Source organism: Rhipicephalus sanguineus, chromosome 1 (assembly GCF_013339695.2).
Source record: "Rhipicephalus sanguineus isolate Rsan-2018 chromosome 1, BIME_Rsan_1.4, whole genome shotgun sequence".
NCBI classification, from domain to species: Eukaryota; Metazoa; Arthropoda; class Arachnida; order Ixodida; family Ixodidae; genus Rhipicephalus; species Rhipicephalus sanguineus.
In genome coordinates this window covers 237,249,377-237,275,292 of record NC_051176.1, presented here as the reverse complement: position 1 = coordinate 237,275,292, position 25,916 = coordinate 237,249,377, and the positions used below count along the sequence as shown (strand labels likewise).

At 45.3% G+C, this 25,916-nt stretch overlaps 1 protein-coding gene across 3 annotated transcripts; it reads right to left on the bottom strand.

Annotated features, from left to right (window-relative positions):
- Window positions 1-2,893: 2,893 nt before the first annotated feature.
- Window positions 2,894-25,431, bottom strand: LOC119387832 (pro-corazonin). Of its 3 annotated transcripts, none has more exons than XM_049412085.1 (4): window positions 25,323-25,431; window positions 20,757-20,941; window positions 3,566-3,648; window positions 2,894-3,036 (listed from the first exon to the last, which is right to left on the bottom strand). In XM_049412085.1, the coding sequence occupies exons 2-4, from the start codon at window positions 20,937-20,939 to the stop codon at window positions 3,006-3,008; spliced, it is 297 nt and encodes a 98-aa protein (XP_049268042.1). In that variant the 5' UTR covers window positions 20,940-20,941; window positions 25,323-25,431; the 3' UTR covers window positions 2,894-3,005. The 3 variants fall into 3 exon arrangements, with proteins under 3 accessions (XP_049268042.1, XP_049268041.1, XP_049268043.1); XM_049412084.1 differs by lacking the exon at window positions 25,323-25,431 and adding an exon at window positions 23,972-24,030; XM_049412086.1 differs by lacking the exon at window positions 25,323-25,431 and adding an exon at window positions 23,972-24,026 and having other exon boundaries at window positions 3,570-3,648.
- Between the last annotated feature and the right edge of the window lie 485 nt (window positions 25,432-25,916).

Here is a 25,916-nt window from a genome sequence, read left to right as displayed (position 1 = left end):
CGCTTTTCTTCTCTCTCTCTCTCTTTGGTTTTCTTTATTTCTCGTTCCTTCTCTTTCGGTCTTGCTTTCTGTTTTTTTTTTCTATCTCTTTTTCGTGTCTGTTTCTTTCTCCTTCTCTCTCTTTCTATGTATTTATTCCCTTTATTTCTCTCTATTTTTCTCTTTCTGTCTGTCTCTCTTTTCTCTCTCTCTTTCACTTGTTTCACGTGCTCCTCTTCGCCGAGCAGAGTTTTCGTTTAAAGCTTGCGCCTGCTGCAATCGGTAGTGGGGCTTGCCCGATTCCTGTGGCGCATACCCGCCTGTGCTTTTCTGAGGACACCAATGTTTTTACGACCGGCCTAAAGAGCTACGCTGTTAAAAAAAAGAGAGAGAGAAAGAAATGGTTACCATATCGCTTGCATACATGGATATACGGTGCAACGTTTCGCGACCTTGAAGCTTGACATAACTTCAATGGCAGCAATAATTTACTGCAAGAGGAGTTAGAAATTTCATATTGAGCTTTCTCCGTCCATCCTTCTCCCTTGGCTGTCACGCTATCGTATAATACCATTTCCTCACCGTTACCACATGACAAAGGAAGGTAAAATTTCATCTACAACAGCCGACGCGAATCGAAGTTGTGCCGCTCCGGCGAAATGCATTTGCAGCCGCACACGCTAACCACGGATCTGTCGTGCCACTCTTTGTTAGTAAACATCTATCGAAGATGAGGAAAGCCGCGAAAAAAGTGAGTGTAGCTCGAAATGTGTGCACTCGACACTCGGGCAAGGAAACATGACAGTGCGATAAGGATATACAATCCGTTAATTCTTATTTCTTGAGCTGCAACTGAGAACATGTGTATATGCATGTTATTGCCGAAACAACATAGTACTTCGCCGTCGTTTCTGTGCATACATCACATCGGTATTCATACAGAAGAACGCAGAATCCTTTCATGAGATCAGCTGAGAAATTATTCCTAGAGTAAATATTATCATATAATATGCATTTTTGAAACACAAGGCCTATAAAGCTTTAGCGTTTCACAAGTTTTTGGAAGCTTTGAGATTTGCAGCTTTGAAACTGTGATCACTGTAGCAAAGACAAGGCACTTGCTTAGAACACGCTGCTGGCTGCCAATGCAGTTTGCAAAGCATTGGACGACCAGCAGAAAGAGAGAAGAAAGGGCATCTCGTGCATGGTCACGTTCAGCCTTTTCCTTTTGTATCTAATATACGTGTGTGTGTTAACGTTATAACCTTACCAACGCAACACGGAGAGATTGCCTCGCGCATTCTAGACAAATGTCTTTAGCCTCATGCTTCGTTAACTTAAACTGTGAGATGGCCGACACCACAACCTGTGAACACTACGGCACAGGTCGGCAAACTCACTCATGAGTCGACTCACTCAGGCTCACTCAGACTCAGATCGAGCTGTGAGTCTGAGTTCGAGTGAGTCCGTGTGAGTAATATTCTGGTGAGTTTGAGTTCGATTGAGTCCAGTTGAGAAACATTTTAGTGAGTCTGAGTCTGAGTGAGTCTCCTTGAGTAAAACTTTGGTGAGACTGAATCCGAGTGAGCCTTAAGCGCAAAATATATTTCTTGAGTGAGTCTGAGCGAGCTCGACATTTTTTGCCGACCTATGCACTACGGTGATGAAAACACCATTCGACATGTTCTGTACGACTGCCGGCAGTACAGTACACAGAGACACAGATACAGTACACAAAGTACACAAAGCGTTCAACAATTTGGACGACCGACCTCTGTCGGAGGAAAGAATATTATGCCATGAGGATCAAACGTAGCGGAAGAAGGCTTCTGCAGCCGCCACTGCGCTTTCTCCGTTCCGCCGGCCTATGTGAACGACTCTGACTTGAACGCCCTTCCTGTGTTTGCGTGTGTGCGTTTTTCCTTTCCATCTTTTATTTCATCTCTCTCTCTCTCTCTCTCTCTCTCTCTCTCTCTCTCTCTCTGCCCTCTTTTTCCCTATTTCCCCATTTCCCCACCCCAGTGCAGGGTAACAAACCGGCTACTATATCACCAGGTTTACCTCCCTGTTTTTTTGTGTGTGTTTTCATCTCTCTCTCTCTCTCTTTCTCTCTCTCTCTCTGTGGGGAAAATCGGCTGTGAAATCGTAGGAAAAACTCACCAGTGTCGACAGTTTAGTTCCAGAGCCGTGCGCGCGAACGATACGTATGCCTGCGACGTGTTGTGTATACGACAGTCACTCCGTTACTTGCTTTGGTGCAGGCGCTCCTCATCTATCAGATGCGTTGTTGTTGTGTGAGCGTTAGGTTCCATGGAACTTGTGAAGGACGAAAAGTATTTTCGCGGCTGTTTTCTTCCAGCTGTTTTATTTTAACGAGGTGACGTATCTACCAAGCCGAAGTGGACCCAGCGGAGCATCCTTTCGGGCATGGCAATGTGTGTACAGTATCGAGTTGTGTTGTGAGTGTCCCAGAGTCGTTTCTGTGCCAGAGGTTTCTGTGCCAGATACCACATAAATTTTAATACTCGCTTTTATCACCGATATAAGTATATCGAATGAGAACCTGCGGAAATTATAACCAAGCGCTACACCACTGCATAGCCACGTATACCATATCTTTGTGACCGGAGCAGGGCTGTCGACAGTGAAGCTTCCTCGAGCTTGAAGCGGTTCTAGGCTTCATAAATTTGTCCGAAGTACATCTCACGCTGAAAATTACAAGCCAAAACCTTCCTAGCTATTGCATCCACTGGATCGTATCAGTGGGTTTCGTTGACCTCTCCACTGTAGAGCTGCCGAAGAAGTGCCGTTGTAGGGGCGAGATGCAGAGGAAGAAGCCACCAGAGAGGCAAACGATGCGAAGGTCGCTGCTCCGAATCTTTCGTATTTTCAAACAGATTTCTACGACCGTCAGTCGTGAATCGGTCGTTGTTTATTACGCGTGAATGATATGACAGGCATGGCAAATGCAAGCAGCGAATCATCAAAGTACAAAGTTGTAATTCCCGCCGTTTCGTTTCTCTCCTCTAGGAACCTGTGCTGCTGCCTCTTCTCAGTCTGAAGGGAAAAGAAAAGCACATAGGCACATAAGCGATCTCAATCAAAAAGTACAAAGGCATATCTCGTGAAACAGCGCTTATTGAGGTACGTAAACAAAATCGGTTTACAAATATATCCCTTCGTGAGCTGGTTGTGATCGGCCGACTTTTCCGGCTAATAGTATTCTGGCTAACAACATAGTTTAAAACATATTCTTACGAACCCCTGCAGCGTTTGGAATTTCCTTCTGAATACGAACTCAGACCGCATACTCACAAAGCAATTCCACTATAGTATGGTTAGTGAGAAAAGATCGCAGCCAATCTTGGCGCAGGTGAGTGCACACAGTTAATTATATGCAGTTGCACGAACAATAAGGTTTTAGAATTTGATATTAAAGAGCAGTGACATGCATGACACCAGCGCCGAGCCAGACCTGCAATCGCGAATTACATTCTGTGGACTCGGTATAAAACACAGAGACGCTGTTGGCCACTAAGTAAAAGATAAATAAGGCCTGAATGTGGATTGTATCAGAGTGACACACGTACATTCTTGTTCATCCTCATTGCGGTCCAGGGTTCTAAACAGGTGGCCGAGTCGTTCCAGAACCACTCGATCCTTCGGGGCCTGCGAGTACAATAAGCATCAAGTAGTAAAGCAACGTTGTGGAAGTTGGCTGTAGTCTGTGGAACTCCAATAACTTGTTTCCAGCTAAATTACCCCCGCACGCATTCACAAAGCAGTTCGTATACGCGAGAGCGGCTCGTAGGACAGGCGCCGTCCAATCGTGGCCAGTGAAGGCTGTCGGCCAGTTGCATGAAGTTCTCATGAAAAGGAAACTTATTTGTCGTAATAAGCAAATACACGTACTATCTAAGCGCATTCATGCCGTCCCCAGTAGCAGCGTCCTGATACCGAGGCGCATGCGCCACCCGCACGTGATAGAAGGCTTTCAGAGACGAGTGCAGATTTAGCGGCAAAAACTGCACCTCAAAATGGTCACACCGTCCTGCTCTGCTCAATCAGCTACGCTGGAGCCAGAGCGCGTTTGTCTTCGCTCGCTGGCGGTATAATCGCTGCGCGCCCACACGGTGCTTCCCACTAAGCATCTGTGTGCGCAGCACACCTTGGTGCATATACAGTCAATCCCGCATATACCGAACTCTACAAAAAATAATCGGGATTTAGTTCGATATACTGTATAGTTCGATATAAAGTTTTTTGTAGAATTTGCCGTATTTTTTATACGAACTTCGATGCGCAAGTCGGCTTCACGGCAATGCTTAATAATAATGCAAGGAACGCGAATTCACGGCAATACGCGGGATTTTTTTTCTTTTAGTTTTTATTTTTCCGAGTTTTGAAGTTGGGGGGATGCGGGTTATATGCAGGAGAGCCTCAATATACTCGTACGCAGCTGTGCGTACTCGTCGAGCGCCTGAAGCCTCTAGTCCGCCTTGGCACCACTCGGGCTTCCAAATGCATGTGAAAAAGCCAACCTCTTATGAAAGAAAGCCAATTTCTAGGAGCGCTTCGCGCTGCGCGATGTTCGATGCATGAAGTGTTCCGGCTACTTTTGTTCGATGTAGCTGTATGTAGCCATTTTTATAAATGGGCATTAAAGCATTGCCGCGTTCGGAAATAGTTCGATATAAAGGATAATTCAGTTTACCCGAGTTCGATATAGTCAGGTTTGTTTAATACTTGTGAACAGGCCGCGAAGTAAAGTTCAAGCTAAAGCGATATATTCCTTTGATTGAACGCTGACAGGCGCAAAAGGTGGTTATGGAGCTCGACTGCTGACCCGAAGGTCGCGGGATCGAATCTCGGCCTCGGCGGCCACATTTCCGATGGAGGCGAAAATGCTTGAGGCCCGTGTACTTAGATTTAGGCGCACGTTAAAGAACCCCAGGTGGTTGATATTTCTGAAGTCCTCCCCTACGGCGTCCCTCATAATCATATGGTGGTTTTTTGACGTTAAACCCCACCAATTATTATATTATTATTAGGCTTGAGATAACATCAATTCCCACAGTGCGTGGGATAAGCCGGAATATTTTATTTTGAGTTCTTCCATTTATTCCGAAATCAAGGCCCATAGTCACGGAGCAGTTAAATCGCCAGAGTGATTCGTAAGGAAAAGCACCAGCCAATCGGGTTAACGAGCACAACATTAGCAAAAACAGCCGGCCAATGATTCTAGCTAACTAAAGAACTATAAGTTCTGCTCTTGGGGAAAAATTCGCAAAATGTTTTGTTATTGAGCATTGTTTATCACTGCTTTGCAGCGTTCGCTAGTAATATGTTCGCAATCTCGATGTACCTGCAGCTCTTTTTAAGTACCGATGTAGCACGTACGAACAATTTTTGAACATAGGCCCAGAATTTTATTTGATTGGCATCTGAAATGTGTTTCTGTGCGTTTTTCACGAGTCTCATAAGATCTAACGGCTTATTTGAAGTGTGCTTTTAACCATCTCAAAAGTCGTTACTACCTCAACGTAGAAGTAATAACTAAAGATGAAATGGCTGTGCTGTACTACTCGTTTAACAGCGTCGTTGATTTCTTCGTGTTTCTCAGCAATTTTGCAAGCACGTTTGCGTTGTTGTTAATTGATGAGGTGGCCTGAAAACACGGCTACCGATATACCCACAATCGGGGACTGGCTACGTCCGAGCGTGCGAAGTTATAACTTGAGAACACACTATACCAGTACGCACCATGTGGTCATACGCAGGCTCGCTCACACCAAAGCACAAGCACAGGAGGAGCACACTGTTGCTCTATAGTGTATTTTCAACGGATCCAAACCTGCGTCTGGTTGTTTCTTCAAAGCCAGCCGCTGATGAAGTTAGGATGGTTGCCTCACGGGCTTTTACTTTTGTGTCAGCTCAAAGGGAGGCGCCTAACTTAATTAACCAGCTCACAACGGAAAGACGTGACCGCGAACACATGGTCGGCGCTCGTCGCTCATATTGAAACTTCTGTTTAGACGTGCGGTTTTCGGAGTGGTCAGCCAGCAAACAATGTTATCATCACTCAACCCGCTAAGGTCGCGAAAAAAACTTGGAGGATGCTTGAACTTCGCCTTCAAGAGTAGAACGCGATAGCGTAATTGGACCCTGTTCGCATCACCTTTTCAATCGTTAGCCTGGCTTCGCTTCTTGGTGGACACCTAAACTGTGCCGGAAGGAAAGGAACGTCTGTGCGCCTACAAATCGGCCCTTTCAAACTATCCTGCAATGCCTACTGCAAGTATAGTTGCCAAGGGCCCACTACGACGTAATTCTTCCTTTTGCGAGTCGGCGAGGTACCCACTGCGCGTCCGTAAGGCAACACGCGCACCTACACAGCTTGTTGATGCTGTTGTTGATAACTATAATTAATTATGCCTGTGCGATTTGTAATTGGTGGGCCTTTAAGCCAACTACTCGTTGCGCAATTAACATGTTTTGACGCCCGGGTGTGATCCCGGGCTTCCGCCACGCAGTATTACATGTATTAATGACACTCCTCGCATTACATAACATTCACATAGTGTTTTTAGAGAACAGCTCTTAGGCGCCCGTTCCTGCGTTGAGCGGCGTCGCCATCTGCTGGCGTCGGCAGCGTACCGATAGAGCGAACGAGGACGAAAGAGAGCGAACGCGGAGTCTGTCGATATCACGAGCCACTGGCCTCTAACCACGCTTTCTTCCTCCGTCACGAGCGCTGGCTGCCTCGGTCGGAGCTCGTGTGCATGCAGGGTTGGCACGTGCACTGCGGCTGGCTTCGCTGTCGGCGTTTCGCTTGATTAGCGATGTCTGCAATGCACAGAGGTGGTGTGCGTAGCACTCGAGCGCTGGCAGTTTCTGTGGCAATGTGTAACGAATGTTACATTGCTATAACCATAAATATTTCTTATGGTCAAGGAACTTCGCCGTCACGCTATGGGGCAGCGTATGAAAGTGTCAAAGGACTCTGCTATAAGTATCAAAGGATTCTGCTATAACTGAGGATAGCCAGAACTTCAAACACAGTTGGCGTTGCCCCAACACGAAGCTGCGCTCAGAATGCACATTAGGCAGAACTGAAATCGTCGATGAAATTTTTTTCCAAAGCAATTTCGAGCCCGGGTGTGACTCACGGCAAAAAACAAAAAGAAAAGCATGGGCTTGGCTCTGTTTTAGAACACTTGTTTGCCACGCAGAAGTTCTGGGTTCGATTGCCACTCGAACCGAGCATTTTTTAAATTATTTTTTTATTTGCATCTATCTGGAATTTTTGCTCACAGACAACGCTGATTTTTCGCTCACAATGAACGACGCCGATGCCGACACCGCAATTTCTGCGATACGAGCTCTTTAACGCTATCGCGTTAAAATGACGCGTCTTCTGAAGCGCTCCGAACTACTTATTTAAAGCGGCCGTTTAAATAAAATAGTCGTTTCACCAGCAAACGAAAGAATTTATTAAGGCGAAATCCTTAAATGTCTACGTTTCAATGTGGTGTGAGGTCCAAAGCAAATGGTCAAAAAAACAAAAACAAAAAATGAGGGCGCCAGCTACATGTGTCCATCGTTCACTTCGTATATGCGGCGTTCACGTGAGTAAAAAATATACGAGAAAAGCACGCCAGCGCGCGAGCTGCGCGTTTGCGTTGTCAGCTTCGTCGTTGCGGTGTTACCATAAAATATAAACTATTCGGGGCATGTTTAGAACTCCCCCCCCCCCCCCCCCGAACTTTTGTAAACAACGAGTATACACTGTCAACTTTAATTTTCAGAAGATCACTTTTTTTAAGACTGTGATAAAATTGTAGCGTTACAACCGAACCTACAACGCAGCAACACGTTACGAAAAATACAAGACGAACTCAAACGTTTCCGTTTTTCTGTCCTGTTACTGCAAATAAACTCGACTACCGGACAAACAAATAACGTGAATAAATTAGTGAAGCCTAATAACTGCAATATATAGTCACGCCGGCTAAAATGAGGCATGCGTCAACTATACATATGCAGCTTTTCTGGACACCAGCGGCCTAGTTCGCGTGAACGACACCACGTGGCGTATCGACCTTAAAGAATTCAAAAGTCCCGCCATGACGTATGCAGTGACGCGGCACTAAATAAAAGAGAATCAAAAGAAACAGTACGCACGCCCCGAGACTGTCGCTTCACCTCAGTGCGCAGAAAAGAGAGCGCTGTGTGTCGGCGTTATCTCGACGGCGCCGACTGGCAATGAATCGGCAGTTTTTGTAGACGTGCCACGCCAAATGTCTGGCCGTTATAAACGCGCCCGCGATGCATCAAGGGAATCGTGCTTTTATTTGTTTGTTTAGTTTCTTGCGCTGCCGTACCGGTGGGATATTGAAGCAGCATGCTGCTTTCCGAGTTTCTTTTTTCAGCTAGCGGGAACCATTATGTTTGGATACGAACAGGATAGTGCGGTTGCATAATTACCAAATTTCCTTTCGTGTACCACTTGGGTGATGCTTGTTTGCTCCTTGCGTTATCTCAAATTAGAACTGGATAAATTTGAGAACGCTAGGAATGAGAGTAAAAAAAAAGGAAGTTAAAGATAGTTTTTATTTGTTTTCATTTAGTTCTTATTGAAATGTGGCTGCCACCGCAAGCTTGGCGCCGTCAAAGCGGGTGTGCAAAAATAATACAGTCGTTGAAAGATGATCTTGTACACCGGAAAATGTGAACTTGGTTAGTTTTTTTGTTAGGAATGAACATATAGTAGAACATATACGACTGACGTGTTGTGTAATAATCTCTAGATCAGCCGTCTATCCCGCTAAAAAAGGCACTTATCTATCATAATTGCATTTCTTCTTTCTCTTTCTTTTTTTCCCCTTTTTTTCTCATGGTCGACTGACTCATATGCTCGAGGTGATTGTCTTGAATCCTGTTGGCGCACATACACCAATAGGTTACCCTAATGGGCTGGAAGTTCTCCTTAAGCTCTCCTTTCATGTTCTGTAGGCGCAGTCTCTTTCAACTTTGCACTACAGCAAGCACAAAGTCGATCATGAATCACCTACTGGCCCAATCGTCCACTTTGATCAGCACAAAGAAATTCAGAAGAGCGAATTTTGGCGTTTTTGCGCTGACAACGATTGTTAATGCAACATAATATAGTAACTATTCCTACAATCTCTCAGAATCACTTCTTTATTCTGTATCACTCCTGATGTAGAATACAAAATGCATTTGACTTGCTCAACAACGGGTCACAAGACACATCAGAGAAAAGCGTACCCTTTAATTCCCCCTTCTTTCGTTCACCCATCATATGAAAATTTCTTCAGTTGTGAGTGGAGCTCCTTCTGTTGCCACGAAGATGTGCAGGCGTTCCAAATGAAATCTTAAGCCTTTCTTTCCAGGAGGTTCCCTTAAGAGAACAATGGTGTTTATGCGCACAGGAATTTTGATTAGTAGTTTTTCGCTCGTAGCAATGACTGAAAAATACGTCTTTAGCCAGGTAAAGCCTAGCGAAATCTGCTTTTTCTCATAATATATACTGCTTTTCAAGCAGTAGTCTTCTTCCTCTGAAAGCCCAACGGAAAATGACCCATGTCAAATAGAATGATTACAGCTCCGCTCGAGGGTCTTCAAAACCGGAGCTTTTTTTTGTACTTCATGATGCAATACATCAGCCGCGTATTGAATCCTGGAATCTTCTGGCTTGATAGGAATGTCAAAGCTGCGAAGACATTCTTGGTTGGGATTCTTTTTTGGCTCAAACGTGTAGGCCCACCTTGAAAGTCCCTTCCACTGTATCGGGTAGTTTTGTCTCTATTGTAGATAAGGAAATCATAGTAAAATAGATAGTAAGAAATATATAATTCAATATTAAATTTTACTGCAACATAAAAGTTGCAATAGAAATACGCGCGAGAGCGACTAAGAAAAATCAATAATATTTCAGAAGACACGATAACTGGCATGTAGCCTCGACTTTAATAATAGGGATATCTGCACACAGGTGTGAAGTCTGGTTAATGCGCATCGATAGCACAGTGCTATCATAGATGCATGCGTTTTAGAAAACACCCTCTCGACATGGTATTCCCTCTCAGCTTTGTCTGAGTGGAAATAGCTCAAAGAATTGAATTCCTGTCAATCTGATAACATGTTATTTTTTTTCTTAGATTAGGCCCTAAATCTGCCCTAAATGGTGGTTCTGCGCTGTACAGCGCACACGTGTGCTGTACAGCGCAGAGTAGGGGTGGTAAAATCGATGAACGATTAATCGATTAATCGATTAAAGGTCCACAATTAATCGATTAATCTTCATCGATTTGCGCCTCTCGATTAATCGAATTAATCGATTAAAACTATTCGATTAATCGATTACGGCACCCTCCAATCCCGCCCCCTAACCTCGCCCCTTGGCCGGAGCGCATGACTGCGACGCGCGCTATCCTGAGACGCAGATGCCGTGCACATCGCCTCTCTTTCACTGCTTTCACTACAGCGCATATTTCTGCGCTAGCAGAACGAGCCCCGAGCTGGCGGCGGCCATACCCCGTAGAGAAAGATATGAACTCGCCCTGATCTCCGTCCCGTACGGCGTCCAACTCCAAGCATTCCCCCAAGCTTCAAGCCCAGGCAGGAGGAGGCTCCACCACATCGAGGCAGAAATGAACTTGCCCGCTTCTCTCCGGCTCAAAGTCTACTGCTGCTACTGCCACTACTGCCTTCACCTCCTCTCCCTTAAGCTGGCTGCCGTCGATCGCGCACCACGCGCACTTTTACGCAATTGCGTTGCACCAGTTGCACTGGAGGACGATCCGATGAACCAATTGCCTTCTCAGTTAAAGACATACTATAGTAACCCTGTAGTCGATCGCCGCACCACAGCATGCGAACTGGCCTAGATCATGTGTTTGGCGTTGCAATGGAGTATTTGCCAATTCCTGCAACGTCAGTAGCATTCGAGCGCCTTTTATCGCATGCTGGATGTATGGCGACCCAAAGGAGGTGTAGGTTGTCTCCCAAGCACCTCGGGCAACTGACATTTCTTCGCTCAGTAGAAAAGTGCATGTGGTTCGGAGCAGCGACCCCATGAAACAAAACAAAAGGGGACTGTTGAGAAAGTAAGCAGCACGTGGATTCGCCAACTTTCAAAAGAGAAGTTTATTGTTTTCTGTAAATTTCATACGTGCCAGCGCATCGTCTTGTTGCTTATTTTGTTCGTGTTCGTTTTTGGCCGCGATGTTTCATCGTGTTGCTGCATAAAGGCATCTATCCTTACATTTGATAAACAAGTAGTTTTCGTCGCCTGTAGTGTCAGTCGCAACTTTCTTTGTATTTTATTCAACCCTCAGATTTTACTCGTTTCTTGTGTAAGTGCGGCATTGTAATATGCGCTGCTTATTTACTCACTGGTTCTTAGTGTCCTTCTGTTATACTCTTTAGTAAATAAAATATTGTTTACCAATGAAAGAGAGAGAGAGAAAATATATTACAAGGCAGAGAGGGTGGCCTGAGCTAGCACGCCCCTGCCTTCTACTCTGCACATTGGAAAACGCAACGGGGGAAAACGAGTGATGAAGTACGGTGATGGGGAGAGCATTAGGTAATCCGTATATACATAATAAGACACGTTTGCTAGCGTAAAGAAGACAAGGACGCAAGTAACCATTTTTTATTATGCTATGTACCAACTAGCCCAACTGTCCGTCTTATAGGGTATATACCATTTTCATAATTGTTCAGCTAGCTTTCCTTCGATGCAGTTAGCCCAATTAATGGCAGCTAGTGACTTCTTCAAACAGTGTGTTCAAGAGCGGTTTGCTTGCGCTGGGACTCCGAAAATGTAGGCTCGGCTCTCTTGACACGAACACGCATAATAGACAAACGCCAGCACGTGCAACTACGACCTCGTCTCCACTTGAAGCACGAAAGTTGCTGCCATTAGTTGAGAGAAAATGTAGCGCACGAATGCGCACTCGCGAATTGTGAAAATGGTCTTATAGACCGTTTATGTAATCCGCAACTTCACGCGTCGGTTTACCGAACGTCTAGCATCCAGTGCATTACTATTGAAGAAGTGACCCTGTAGCACTTCGTAATACTGCAGAGTCGCATATTTAGGGAGAAATACAGCTTTCAGCTAGAGGCCCCCATCTTCTGCTGTGACAAGAAAGAAGGACAGTCGCGAAATTTATGTTGTAATGCCTGATACACTAGATAGCGCTCGCAGTTCAGGCTGTACGCACGATTGAAAAGGTGAAAAGGTGCTGTTTATTCTAGCCGGGAGGCAAGAACTCATGTCACTCTATTTCCCGCAGTTGCCTGTACCGATGCTCTGTTTGAGGCCGATATGTTTCTGTGTAATCTCTGCATGAGTGACCTCAAGGAAAAGATCGCGTGAGTCCCCAATTATAGTATTATGTAGGGCTTCCACAATATCTAACCGACAAACCGAGAAAAGATGCTGTGCTTACGAGAGCGAGCGTCTTATTTAATTCCTCTTCATCCTCCTCTCTCTTTTACCTTTCTCGGGATTTCCTCACCCTCCGCCACACTGCATGTTTCAGCTGCGACTTTCCAACCAGTGTGGTCCCCGAACGCGCCTCCGGTTTCGATGAGCTCGAGTAGGCAGGCTTCCAGAAAATACGACCTGCTGCCAAACAGTCCAGGGATGATGGCCACAGATGCTTGAATCCACGACATCAACCAACGACGACGGGCCCCTTGTGCCCAGTGTGCGAAGTAGGAATTTTCGCACACTGGACACAAGGGGCCCGTCGTCGACACTTTCGAAAGTGGGAATTTTCGATCGTCAGCGCGTCTGATAAAAAGATTTGGGTCCATATCAAACACGAACGATGCCTCTCACGCAAAGAGATATCGGTTTTAAAGCACCCATAAAAACTGTCGATTAATCGATTAATCGATTAAAACATTCCACCGAAAGCAATTAATCGATTAAAGGCTAAAACAACTAACGATTAACGATTAATCGATTAAAATTTTAATCGACCATCCCTAGCGCAGAGCCACCATTTAGGGCTGATTTTGTAGTGACGCGGAAATTACCTCCTTGATAGTGAGAAAGTTGAAATATGTATACACAATAACCTTCTCAATATTTACTTATGGACAAATACTTGGGATCGTGGAACATGAGGTAGCATGAGTGAGGTCACGCCTTTTTAGAGTAAATACTTACTCTATCACTATATATATTCGCGATGTGCTTTCCTAAAGGGACTGACAACCAACCGAAATGTGTCACGAGACCCTGGCTATGAATTACAGTGACATAAATGAGCTTTTTTTTCACCATATGATTAGGATTTGTATTGTTGAATTGCGCTTTGAAAGTCACAACGGCATGTCGCGTTGCCTGACGGGCAAGCCTTCATAGTGCACGAATGAGATGTGCAGAATGCTGTACGCAGTCCGCTGCTATTTACTAAAGAAAAAAAATGCGTTTAAAATTAATCCGCATGTTATTAGGCATTCTCGATTTATTCTGTGCTTATAAAAGTGTAAAATGAGTTGACGTTGAGAGGTGGCGTTGCCTTCGCGACTACTATTGTGAACGCATGTCGAGCAACGGCGCATGCGCGCGGCGCTTTCTACATTGAATGAACTTCCAGGTAGCACACATCAAAAACCCGAAAAAATGCATTCCATAACGTTTGGGCTGTGGCATGGGCTTCGCAAGACACTGACCTACGTAGGCGGTGTCACGGCTGAAACGTTAGTAAAGGCATCTTTTCTTTTTTTAGTGAGTGCTACCCGCAAGGCATTCTCTACACACACACACACACACCACAATATATATATATATATATATATATATATATATATATATATATATATATATATATATATATATATATATATATATATATATATATATATATATATAATGTGGTGTGTGTGTTTGTGTGTGTGAGTGTATAGTGCATTACCGACACGTTAGTCATAAACCTGAGGCGAACAAGCAAGGCGAGCTTGATCTGTTCATTAGCTTGATGAACCGTAATTAGGCTTGGCTCGGGAACACAGTGCGGAGGGCAATCTAGTTGAGTTGAGTTGAGTTTATTTACCACGTACAGTTGTACAGTAAGTGGCGGGGACAGGGGAAAAAAGCTGTATAAAAACAGCTTGACAAAGCCCCACATCCCCATGTTCACTGTGACAACAAAACGGCAAAAGCAAAGTAAACCACAAGACAGTTTAAACCAGCAATGGACATGCTTTGCATCGGAACAAAGAAGTTATACAAACTTATACAACCCAGCAACGCACATGCTATACATCGGAAGAAAGAAGTATACAAAACAGCAAATAATACTACACACATAAACTAATAAAGCATATTTAAAATAGAAGTATTAGAGAGCTTACGAACATTTTCACAATTAATTCCTAATTTATTTAGTGTATTCGGCAAGCAATATTGCAGTGTCTCAAAACCATAATTTGTGCGCGGTCTCAGCACATGCCAATGTTCGGAATGTCGGTTTAGGCGCGTCGAAGGATTTAATTGTAAGTTAGCTAGACTACGTATATAGCCGCGACCTTTTATGGTATCAGATCTAAAAGAGATTACTAAGGAATATTCGCAGAGCAGGTTTAATTTGATTATTTTATATTTAACGAATATTTGTGAAGTATGGGCGTTAAAAGGGAGGTTAGCAACAGAACGTAGCGCTTTTTCTGTAAGATAATAAGATTACTAATAGATTGCTTTGTTCCATTACCCCAAATTAAGTTGCAATAACTCAGGTGTGATGTAAAGAGCGCATTAAATATCAGAAGCTTTTGAGGAACTGGCAATAGGCCCTGACATTTTCTCAAGACACCTAAGACTTTGCAGAGCTTATTGTATAAAAATTCTGTATGATAATCCCATTTCATGTGCTCATTGAAAACAACGCCCAAAGACTTCGCGATGGAGCGTCGAATACTTGGCTCGTTGAATCGGTAAGCAGAACTGTAAAGCGAAAAGCGCTTGTTAGTTTTGAAGTCTTATTCCTCGCTGTTTTCATTCACTCTGTTGTACATTGCTGCTAACAGGGGTACCTGTTAAGCGAAAGTCATCAGTAAATTAGGACAACATGCATGTGTCCATGCATGGACTTCCCTCTTAGTTACTCCCTCTTACTACTCTTTGAACGGCGTGAAGTGGCGTTGCGGCAACAAAGGCCCAGTGTGTAATCGGCTAATATTCCCTATGAAATTACCTATGCTTTTCAGGAAAGCAGCGTACACTAAAGAACGTGTTGAAAGGGTGTCGTTTCGCCTCACAAAAACAGTCCTGATATCGTGCATGCATCTCGATTGCATTATCGCCGCGCGCCCGGCACTTCCAGGTCAAATGGCATGCACCTTATGAGCGTGAGACAGCATTCTTCATAGGAAAGTGGCGAGTGCCGAGAATTCAAGAAAGGAAACGCAAGCCAGCAGCAAAGCAGCCGGTTGAAGATCTCTCCGTCGTTGCTATGGCAACGGCGCGCGCGGCCACGCTCGCTTCCGAGTCTGCTTGCCTACCGTTTCGCCGTCTGTTCCGTGCACACCGGTCCCCGCCGCCGGCCTGCGCCAGTCAGCGAGGGGGGGGGGGGGGTAAAGGGAGAGGGCCCTTGCTGAAGGCCTTGACAGTTTGAGAGAAACACCTATTCTCATTATTCTTGTCGGTAAAACACCGCCTCCGTCAAACTTTTGGGAGGGGAGGCGGGCCCTTGGGGCATACCCCCTAGCTACGGGCCTGGCCTCTGGACTCCTAGGTGGCCCCGGTCGGTCTACGGAACTTCTTCCGAAACACCACGGCCCGCACCGTGTGGTCTAGCAAGCCTCGTACTTCATATACGCCGTCAAGTCGCTTGAGACTTATTGTAATCAAACAATGTCGAGGCATGAGATTGTGCATATGGACCTGCTAAAGCCTCACTGTCACTGTGCAGCTGTCCGTAATTAGTCAGGATGGCTTTTTTTCGGAGGGGAAGTAAATGTAATGCAAAAGAGCAGCACTACTTGCAGAAGCAGAGAACGCTGCTCCCGTAGAACAAAGGCGACGATTCAATAATACAAGCTTTGCGTTGGTTCTACTATTACTGGTTACGTTTCTGCGTCGGCTCTAATAGTAGAGTACTTCTTTAAAACGCTTTATTATATGACAAATGGCTTCCCTCATACTTGTTTTGGTTTCGTTTTGTATTGCCTTCTTATGGTTGAGGTTAAATAAAATCGGGGTTCCTTTTCTTCGTTATTAAGTAATGGGTTGCGTGGTAATAGAAAATAAAACATTAGAAGTTTACTTGCTCCATTTCCAAAAGCGAAACCGAAACTGCAGCAAATATCTTGGTTGCAATGCTCCAGCGAAAAAACAAGCAACTAAATCTTCAGCAGCGTTGTACTAGTAATAATAATTGCTGGAGTTCTACGTGCCCGAACCATAATATATTTGTGAGGCGTGCCGTAGAGGAGGGCTGCGGAAATTTCGACCACTTCAGGTTCGTAACGTGCATCTAAAACCAAGTACACGAGCCTCTAGCATTTTCGCCTTGTTCAAAAACGCTGGAGCCGCCGTCAAACATGTGCCCTTTGGGTCAGCAGCCGAGCACCGTAACCGCTGTACCACCGCGGCAAACATAAGCAATTCTGAGAGAGACAAAAAAAGAAAAAAACGCATCGGGATTCGAACCAAGGCCCCAGCGATTGCGTGTAAACAGCCAGCACGGATGATCAACCCATTCAGCCACAGCGCGCGGCGGCTAGCCCGTGATACGATAGCTATTATAAAGATACCACAGTCAAACTCTCCTTGCAACGCTCCTTGCAAGTGTCCCCACCTTCCTAAGAGCAGGAACGGAATGCAAAAGTGAGAACAACTGCTTTCTGTTTGCAAAAATGCGCTGTAGACCATAATTCGATGTTTCACAGCGCAAAGAACGAGGACGACATTGGAAAACACACACAGCGCTGAACTTACAAGGAAGGAAGGAAAATAACTTTATTGTGTCCTGCAGAACGCGACTGGGTCGCGCACCCGGCTCAGTCCCACGTAGGGACCGGCAAGCCGAGCCTGCCGGCCACCTCGCGGGCCCGCTGGACAGCCGTGAGCTGATCATTGGGAGCGGGGCTACGTAGAAGCGTCTCCCACTCCTCCAAGGTGAAGCTTGAGTCCATGGCTTGGCACGTGCTGAGGATGTGCTCTAATGTGGCTGTCTCGCCGCATGTCTTCCCGAACGGGCTGAACTTACAACTGACTATATTTTCAAACTTACAGTAATATATATGCGCTCTTCACCAGGAAAGAGAAAATAATAGAGCAAATGAAGCATACAAAAAATTCCAGAAAAAATCGTAGAAGCCCAAACAATTTTGAAACGTGATAAAAAGTGCACGAGTGCAGCTTCGATTGCTCTTTCGAGCAACGAAAGTGAACTTCTCGTGATCGTAAAATACATGTGATATCGATGATGGGTTGTTGTTTACTGAGACTACAATTTTTTGTACACCAGGCCTGCAATTGTCGCGTGACCAAAATCACGTAACATCGCACATCTACTTATGTGACTACAATCACGTAACAACTAGCCACGTGACTAAAAATCACGTAAAATCAAGTAATGAGTCTCCCCACTAAAATCCCGTAACGTCACGTAACTATTGACGTGACGTGTTGGCGCCAAAAGCTTCGGAACAACCGGGTGGCCCGGGGCAACCTCAGCGTCTGCACTCGACTCTAATAAACATGTACTTTCTCTCTCACGTGACTAAAATCCCATCACGTAACTACTAGTGACGCGACATTTCCCCTTCAAAACCACGCAACAAGTGCGTAGTCTGGGGAACCGACCGAAACCTGAGAAGAATAGATTATCCAAGCCTAGCCATATCCTATAATACTATACTAGCAAAAACTTTGCACCTCTAGCAATAGCTTGGTATTACTAGCAAAATCTTAGAAGAAGCTAGGTCGAACGCTAGCTCCGCTTTCGGTTCCAGCCTTGCGCAACCAGTACATGCTGCGCACATTTTCATTTACAGATGTTTAAAATGGCATCTTATTGCGGTACGTTGAGGTGGGCTGCGAGTGCGTGCGAAAAGCTGCTGAATCACAGGATTTTCGTTTTGTAACTGGGAGCACCAGTCCCTGGACTTCCCGAAAGCTTTGATCCACACACGTCATATCACACGGACCTATCCGTTGCAGCGCACAGTGCTTTGTGATGTTAAAGGAGAAGGCATGCTGGTTTTTTTCTGTTCACGTAGGGTGATAGATATGACAAGAGATGAATAAAAATCCCAGTTTCACCGCAAGGACGATGCAATGAGTGCGATAGCAACAAATGAAGTAAAGCTGGCAGCTAACTCTTCTAGATCCAGCCTCGCGTAACTCTACAAAATGGTGCTGTAAGAGAGCACAGGCACTCCAGGTAGGAAAGGGGATTTCGCACAGTCTCTTCGAGTTGAGAGCGCAGCATATACAAGGGTATATGAGCCGTCCGCTATGTTTGTCGAGATAGCGATTTTAATTTCATTGAAGTTAGGGCGAAATCATTGCACTGCTGTTTGAAAAAGAACAAATAATTTTTCCTATTCTTTGATTGGCTTAATTATCTGCTGGTTTCATTAGTAGTGTCTAACAAAAAAAAAAATAACCCCTCGAAAAATTCCCCTTCGTTCGTTAAGATTACGACAGACACTTGCGTTAGCCCTGAAGTAAAAAGCAACTGCAAAAACGTCTAACTTTGTCATTTAATTACTATGCCTCGCTTGTCTAAGCTTAGTTCGCTTCCTTTACGTTGCTGAATCGTAGGTACCTGAGAAGATCGTAACGACATCATGAGAAGGGAGTAATAAGTTTCCACCACAATACGCGTACAAAAGTTCGAAAGAGCTTCGTTCAACATAACTTGATCGGGCGTTCTGTTCCTTAGGACGTTTATAAAAGAATAAAGTAAGAATTACAAATGTAGATCTGTACGATGTGATACGCGTGGAGTGTTTAAACATACACTAAAAAAGTCATATAATAAAGAGAAAAAAGAAACGGCAGCTCAAGATTACAGTCAAGAATCGAAACCGAAACGAAAGCTCTTTTTTGTTTCCGCGGCGACATCCTGTGCGAAGCTGTGGAACTAATTCACTGGCTGAAAAAAAAATGCTGATCCGTCGCCAGGAATCGAACCGGTGACGGCGCGGTCATGCCGTACTCCGAACTTGAGCGATTAGCTCACTCGGCCACGCTGAACGCCTTGTCGCCTGTGGTAAGAAAGGGTTTATCAATTTACCGCAAACATTTGAACGACCGCGCTTCAAAAAACGCGTTAGGGAACAATGTTACGCCAATTGCGGCAAGTTGAGAATGGCTTCAAACGAAAGCTGAGTGTCAGGACTACATGTGATTTCCTGACCATTAACATAACTTGCTTAGTTTTACGACAGTGACCATTTTTGTCTCGAAAAACAGGCCACATTTTTCGCCGTTTCCATAGACTCCCATTGTACAATCTTTAACTGCTCTGGGAACAAAATTGAAGCTTACTGCAACATGATCGCAGCAGTCCTCTCGTGCGTTTAGGTTCCCAGAAGCGCTCTGTGGTCTGCGTTTTTCAACATTCACCCTCTATACTTAATTATTCGGGAAAAACTCGCCAGTTCCATTGAAAACGCGCTAGCTTCGCGCCGGGGCCGCCAGGGGCGCTGGCTGTGATGTGTCCACAAAAGCTGGATATGAAATAAATGAGCAATAAATTTTACATGAACCCCAGTGGAAAGCGTTAATTTTTCTTATTCAGCGGTACCTCGTGCCGTTTGCGCAATGCGCTGAAGGTTAATTTACGTTGTAAAGTTTTTTTTTTTATTGCGATAGCGATTACATTACTCGAGGCGCATTTCTGCCGTCGCCGTCATGTTCCGTATAAAGTCCAACATCTCCCCGCACGTCTTATGTTCCATGTGCGAGAGAAAGCCTGCGAAAGCTGCAGACGGGAACGGCTCAAGCAGAGATGAAACGAGCCGGCCAGCTCCGTCGGGCGAAGGAGAATGAAGGGCTGCCGGCGGAGGACGGTGCGTCGCTCGGCCAGCAACTACGAACTTTGATCAAAAGAGCGCGGTCGCGCGCACACTCTCTCGACTGAGATTAGTAGACGGCTCACACCTTTAAACGTACTGTGCTCTCACCACTTACTTCGCGTAGAAGCGACACACAGCACGAAAACCGCTTCGCTCCCTGGAGCGACCGTGTTCCCTTACGCCAGTGTTTTGTAGAGTTACGCCAGATGAGATCCTAATGGAGTTAGCTGCTAGTCTTACTTCGTATAACATTCAGTGCTTCGCCCTAGCGGCGAAACGGTGACTTTTTTTTTATTTCTTTGTACGAGCTTCGTAACGTATGCCTTGCCAAATTTCATCTTCCGAATTTTATATATGGGACTGTGTGATAACAATTATTTTCTTTAATTTTTATTTATTTATTTCCCTGCCCTCCCGATCAGCCACTCTGCGAAAGAGATAGAGTAAGAAATGAACACAGGGGGAAGGAAGGAATCCTCGCAGACTACGGCCCCTGGATCCTAGTCAATATAGCATATAGTTAGCAAACTTGAAGTGATTGGTAAGGCTTTGCCCACAAAATAAAGGCGCACTAAAGCGTATTGCGACTGCAGTATCAATAACTTCCATGACCCGTTTGCACGCCTGCATCTTTAATTAGAGCAAATAATTTAATTTCACGCATGCTATATGTGCGGTATTGCTAAATGTACACTCACAAATTTGGAAAGGAATTCTTCCAACAAGCGGTGATCGGCTGTGATTCGGCTTGGACCGGCCACGATGGGCCCGTCCCTTCGCTTGCCGTTGGTCCAGCCTCGGCTGTACTGGAACGTCTGGCAGTGGGCGATCATCACCAGGCAGACAAGCAGCAGTCCGCAAGTCGCAACGGTGCGGCTCATGGCTGCAATCACCAGGGCACACAATGAGACTCGCCGCTAAAAGCACTGTCCGAGTGTTGCAAGCATGTGACTTTGAATGTCCTAATGAAATCTGGGCTTTCTTTTGAAGTCCTTAAACAATAAAAAGAAGTTGCAAAATTGACCATGAAATGTCAGTTACCTGTTTGAACACTATGCTTGATCGAGTGCACTTGCCATAGCTGTTCGGTATCTGCGCTTTCAAAGACACCGGAAGTGTCATTACAACCATAGACGTAGCCAGGAGGGAAGACATCGAGGGGCATGCGGAAACGTGCTGGCGGATTTGTGGCTTGGCGCCTATTCCAAGGAACCGCTCCTTCGTACGAGCTTCTTTGCGTCTGCTGACCGAACATCGCGCAATAAGCAAACGCTTCGCATCAAGAGTTTTCATCAGTACTGCACTGGGACCGAATTCGCAAATATTTTATTCCGCGAAAAGAAGAGTTTGCCATGAGCCGACCGCTTTTTGTAATATTTTGTTCGCGATCAGACATGGCCGGCGGCTGTTCTTTCGAAATGCTTTCTGTACAGAGTTCGAGCTGTTTTGTGAATCCAAACCTAGATTCCATGAGCTTGCACAAAACTGAGAATGAAATAGAATATCGGTGTTTGCGACATGTCCACATTCTCGTTGTAGCTAGTAGGTTCAAAGGCTCCTCAACAAAGTCGTACTGGTCGTGGTAAAAGTATTCATACAGCGAACTCCCAACATCAGTGGGAGATCGCTACGGGCGTTTCACACGTGTCTTGCTGTCTTACAACAAAGGCCGCGGCGCTTTGTGCAATGAAATGTCGCAAATGCCCTTCTCTGGCACCCTTCAGCTATTTTTCCCTCTTTGTGCGCTTCAGCTTCGTGCGGTGAGAAAATCTGCTTATTTTTGCGAGAGAGAAGTTCAGGATGTCGGGAAATCTCCAGAGCTCAATATTTATCTCTTTAAAAAAAATTGACAGTTGGCAATAGTTTTTTCTGCTAATGACAGAACACTGCGCGAATATCAGCTCACAAAAATTGCATCAGTGTATAGCGATGTATATTTACTAACAGTGGTCGCTGCAGTCCTGCTCTCTCAATACAAGCGTCTCCCCGTTTGTCCTATACATTTATTTTCCTGCGTGAAAGTGACAAAGAATACATAAAAGACCTAAGCAGGTGGTCAAACATATTGTACAAGGGCGCAACCAGGGGGTGGTTGGGGGGTTCAACCCCCCCCCCTTCCCCAAGAAAATTTTAATGTGTCTGGCGTATATATACACGCACACATAAAAACGCACGCAGGAACATACATAAAGTATGGTTGAACCCCCCCCCCCCCCCGAAAAAAATTTCTGGCTACGCCCCTGATATTGTGATGCTTTTTTAGACAACCTGCTTTAACGCAATGCCCGTATTTATCTGCCTATACAAGTGCGTAATCATTTCTACGGTCTGGAAAAACAACCTTCACACTAGATCCCTTCCTTATTTGCGTGCTGTGCGCAATCTCATACATGTACTACGACAAAACAGCAATCTTTTGGTGCTTCCTTTGGCCTCCATTGACCTCATTTTGACTAGGTGATGCTAGAAGGGATGCCGTCACAGAGATAAGTTCGTGAGACGGAAGACCCGCATCCGCGAGGCGAACGATTTGCTCTTGGAAACACAGAAGGAATGGCGTGGTGCGGCAGTAATTTTAGAGTGCATTCCGATAGTGCGATTTTACGATGACCCTTTTCAGTATCTTTCGAATGCGTGGAATCGAACAGTTTATAGTAATAGCTTGTTCTCGTGCGGTTTGTATTTCCAGCAAACATGCCTTTCGAACAAGCAAAAGTCTCACGTCGAGGCAGAAACCAGGGTGAACCTTCCTGAGACTCTTCATTCGTAGCGTCCAAGGGTCCTGAATATCGTCGGTATAACCGTGATATATCAGGTATCACGAATAAGAGCACTGTTGTCTCCGGTTTTTCTTTTTTTGTTTTGTTTTTCTTACAGCAGAGCTGTTATGGTCGAGGTTTGCCTTGTGCCGCAGGTAGAAAATTATCATCATCATGAACCGGCACGCGCTCAATGACCGCCCAAGCATCCTGTACAGATGGTTAACAAGAGAAGAGCTCTGAAACGTGCCCACGGCACCAGCTCTGCTGTGACCCAGCCTTGCGCGACTTAGTGCAAGCTGCGTTAATCTTTTTTTTTTTTTTTGTTCTTTCACCGATACGAGACAGTTAAGAAAATCATACCCGTGTATCAGGGGCTTAGCCAGAATTTTTTTTCGGAGTGGGAAAGGGGGGGGGGTGTTCAACCATACTTTGTGTATGTTCGCGCGTGCGTTTGTATGTGTGCGTGTATATATACACATGCAAAATTGAAATTTTTGCGTGTGTATATGTACTCCTCAAACTCTCCCTCTGGCTACGCCAGTGCTCTGTATCCCGAGAACCCTGCCGGCGGCCAACCAGAGTTCCGTCAAGGCTGGAAAGGAATAAATCGCTGAGAACAAGTGCTGTGTACAGTTCTATGCACGCACCTTTTTTTTTTTCAAATTCTGCATGTGCCGTTATTCCAAACCGTGAGCACCTGAGATAAGAAGGGTGGAAACTTGGGAACGTTGGTATGGCATAACAGATGAAATAGCAGCGCGGCGGACAAAGACTACCGAAAAACACACACTCAGCGCTGTGTGTGTGTTCTTCGCTAATCCTTGTCCGTCGCGCTGCTACTACATTTATTAAGTCTGAGACAAAGAGAGAGAGTTCATAAGGTCCTGAACAGACATACCGGATTGATTTTCAAACGCTACCACACTCCATATTTATCAATGCATTCTTCAATGGACTGCAACAGTGATGTATGCGAGCGGAAATAATATAAATCATTCGGGTCTAATGAACATGCCAAAACTAGTTAAATTCCATTGAATTCCAGGAATGCTTTAAGAATTTCTGATACGGAAAAGGCCTTCGGAACTATCTTCAAAACACGACAAAAAGACGAAAGACAAAGACCGATGCCTAGGCGGGGTTCGACTCACCACAAAAACTTGGACACAAATAAAGTTGCTTCTCTCTCTCTTCTACGAATGTAGGCCCAGGGACCATATTCGCAAAACTTTCTTGTTCGCAAGAGCTATTAGTCATTTTCCGTTCGCCTTCGTTAATGATACGTCAAACATCACGATTGCGTGGCACCTGCTGTTAAGAACCGTTGTAGGGTAAGAACATAGTGAATTCGGACCCGGGGCTCACATTTACAAAACACCCATCACGCTAGAATTGTTCTTAAGGGAAAACTACACCAATCCTGGTGTTGGATATATTTGACAAGGCAGATAACTAATGATAAGATCACTTATGAACGAAGAGCATTATCAATGCGGACCTAGGAAACCTGAGGACATTCTGAAACGCATCGGCAAAAGACGAGACGGAAAATTGATAATTGCGTTACACAACTCAACCGACCGTCGGCGCTCCACACACTGCGTCACTACATCAAGCACTGCACTCAATGCACTTGAAATGAAGAGAGGACACGCAACTTAAGAAACAAAAAATCCTTATTTTTAGCACAAGTAGTCCGCCTGTGTTCTCATAAATGTTGTATCAGCTAAGGAACCGGGTCAGTAATACCAAGGTATTTTTAAGCAAAGCTTGCTCGTAAGAGCACCCACTAGCTGATCAAGATGGCGGACATATCAAGAGAAGCCGGCCAATAGCAGAGCGCACTTACGAACGAAAATGTTTGCGAATTCAATCTTCAAGAGTTCAGTATTCCTGAACCCTTTAATGTCTGGTGACGTAGTGTCTGAAGCTGACCGTCTTTGCAATGGAAAATATAATTTATAAATAAATCAGTAAATTTGCCTCACTTGCGCTGGACGCACGTCCTGCAGTGCGTCGCTCACGCTATGGTGAGCGACGTGCGTTGTAGGAAGTGTCATCATCGCCCAGGTCCCACTACATTGCGCCCAAGCTTTGATAAGTTGTGCCCATGTGCCTATTGAACAAATGGCAAGTCTTTTTTTTTTTTTTGTTAGCGCACCAATTTTACCACTAAAAAACCAGGCCCATACTCACGATATTAATTCTTGCAATACAGAAAAAGTAGGTGCAAGCCAATGTGATTATCAAATATATTATAGACAGTAAACCAATAGAAAACAGCACAAACGAAAGAAAGCCTCTGTGCATTCGGCCTTAGCTCACTCACAACTTATGTAAACTTATCGTTTAATAATTTCGGTTTTGGTGCCGTTGCACACATACTATGATTGCAAGTTACACGTACACACAAACGGACACACGCAGAACTAAGTTTGTAGATATAGAACAAAACTTGAATGACTTGCATTAAACGTATAACTGTCCATAGTGAGCACTTACCTCTCAAGGGGCGGTGCGCAAGCAATGGCCAGCAGGCAACCCTACGAAAGGCACAGTGCAACCCGTTTGTCTGCAAGTTCTGGTCTCTCGAACACCGACGTGACTGCCTTTTATACATCTGGGGCTCAGGCCGCTGTTGGGACCTCGGGGGCCCAATGGAGCACGCGAGAAGGAAAAATCCCCCCCCCCCCCCCCACCACCTCGCTTGGCCAAGACGTCTGCTCCGTAGGCGACAATCAGGGCGAAAAGCAATCCACCTAGAATCGCGCTGACGCACACCCTCATCTGCTCGCCCTTTCTCTTGTACTGCCGTCGCTCGGGTTCATTAGAATGCTCGACGGAAAAAGTTTGAGAAGCGTCGCCCCAGAAGCGAGACATGCTATCGCTTCCCGCGCGAAAGGGTCTGAGAGGGAGGCACACTGCGCGCCTCCTGTCTAAAGCTTTGAAATCCCTGCTTGATTAATTATTCAAGACGACAGCGGCCAGCGTAGGCAAACCGTCGCTGCCGTCACCGTGACCGGACAGGCGCGAGTAACGCGCTCTGACGGCTCGCCTACTCGGCAGCCGGAGTAGTGCCATTTTCATCGCCTCTGC

Bases quoted from the DNA above. Each gene is read 5' to 3' on its own strand.
- LOC119387832 (XM_049412085.1), bottom strand. From the start codon at position 20,939: ATGAGCCGCACCGTTGCGACTTGCGGACTGCTGCTTGTCTGCCTGGTG. The intron at 3,649-20,756 runs GTGAGTGTACAT...TTGTACTCGCAG, and splicing joins AAGAATTCCTTTCCAAATTT to GCCCCGAAGGATCGAGTGGT. The intron at 3,037-3,565 runs GTGTGTCACTCT...TTTTCCCTTCAG, and splicing joins GAGGATGAACAAGAATGTAC to ACTGAGAAGAGGCAGCAGCA.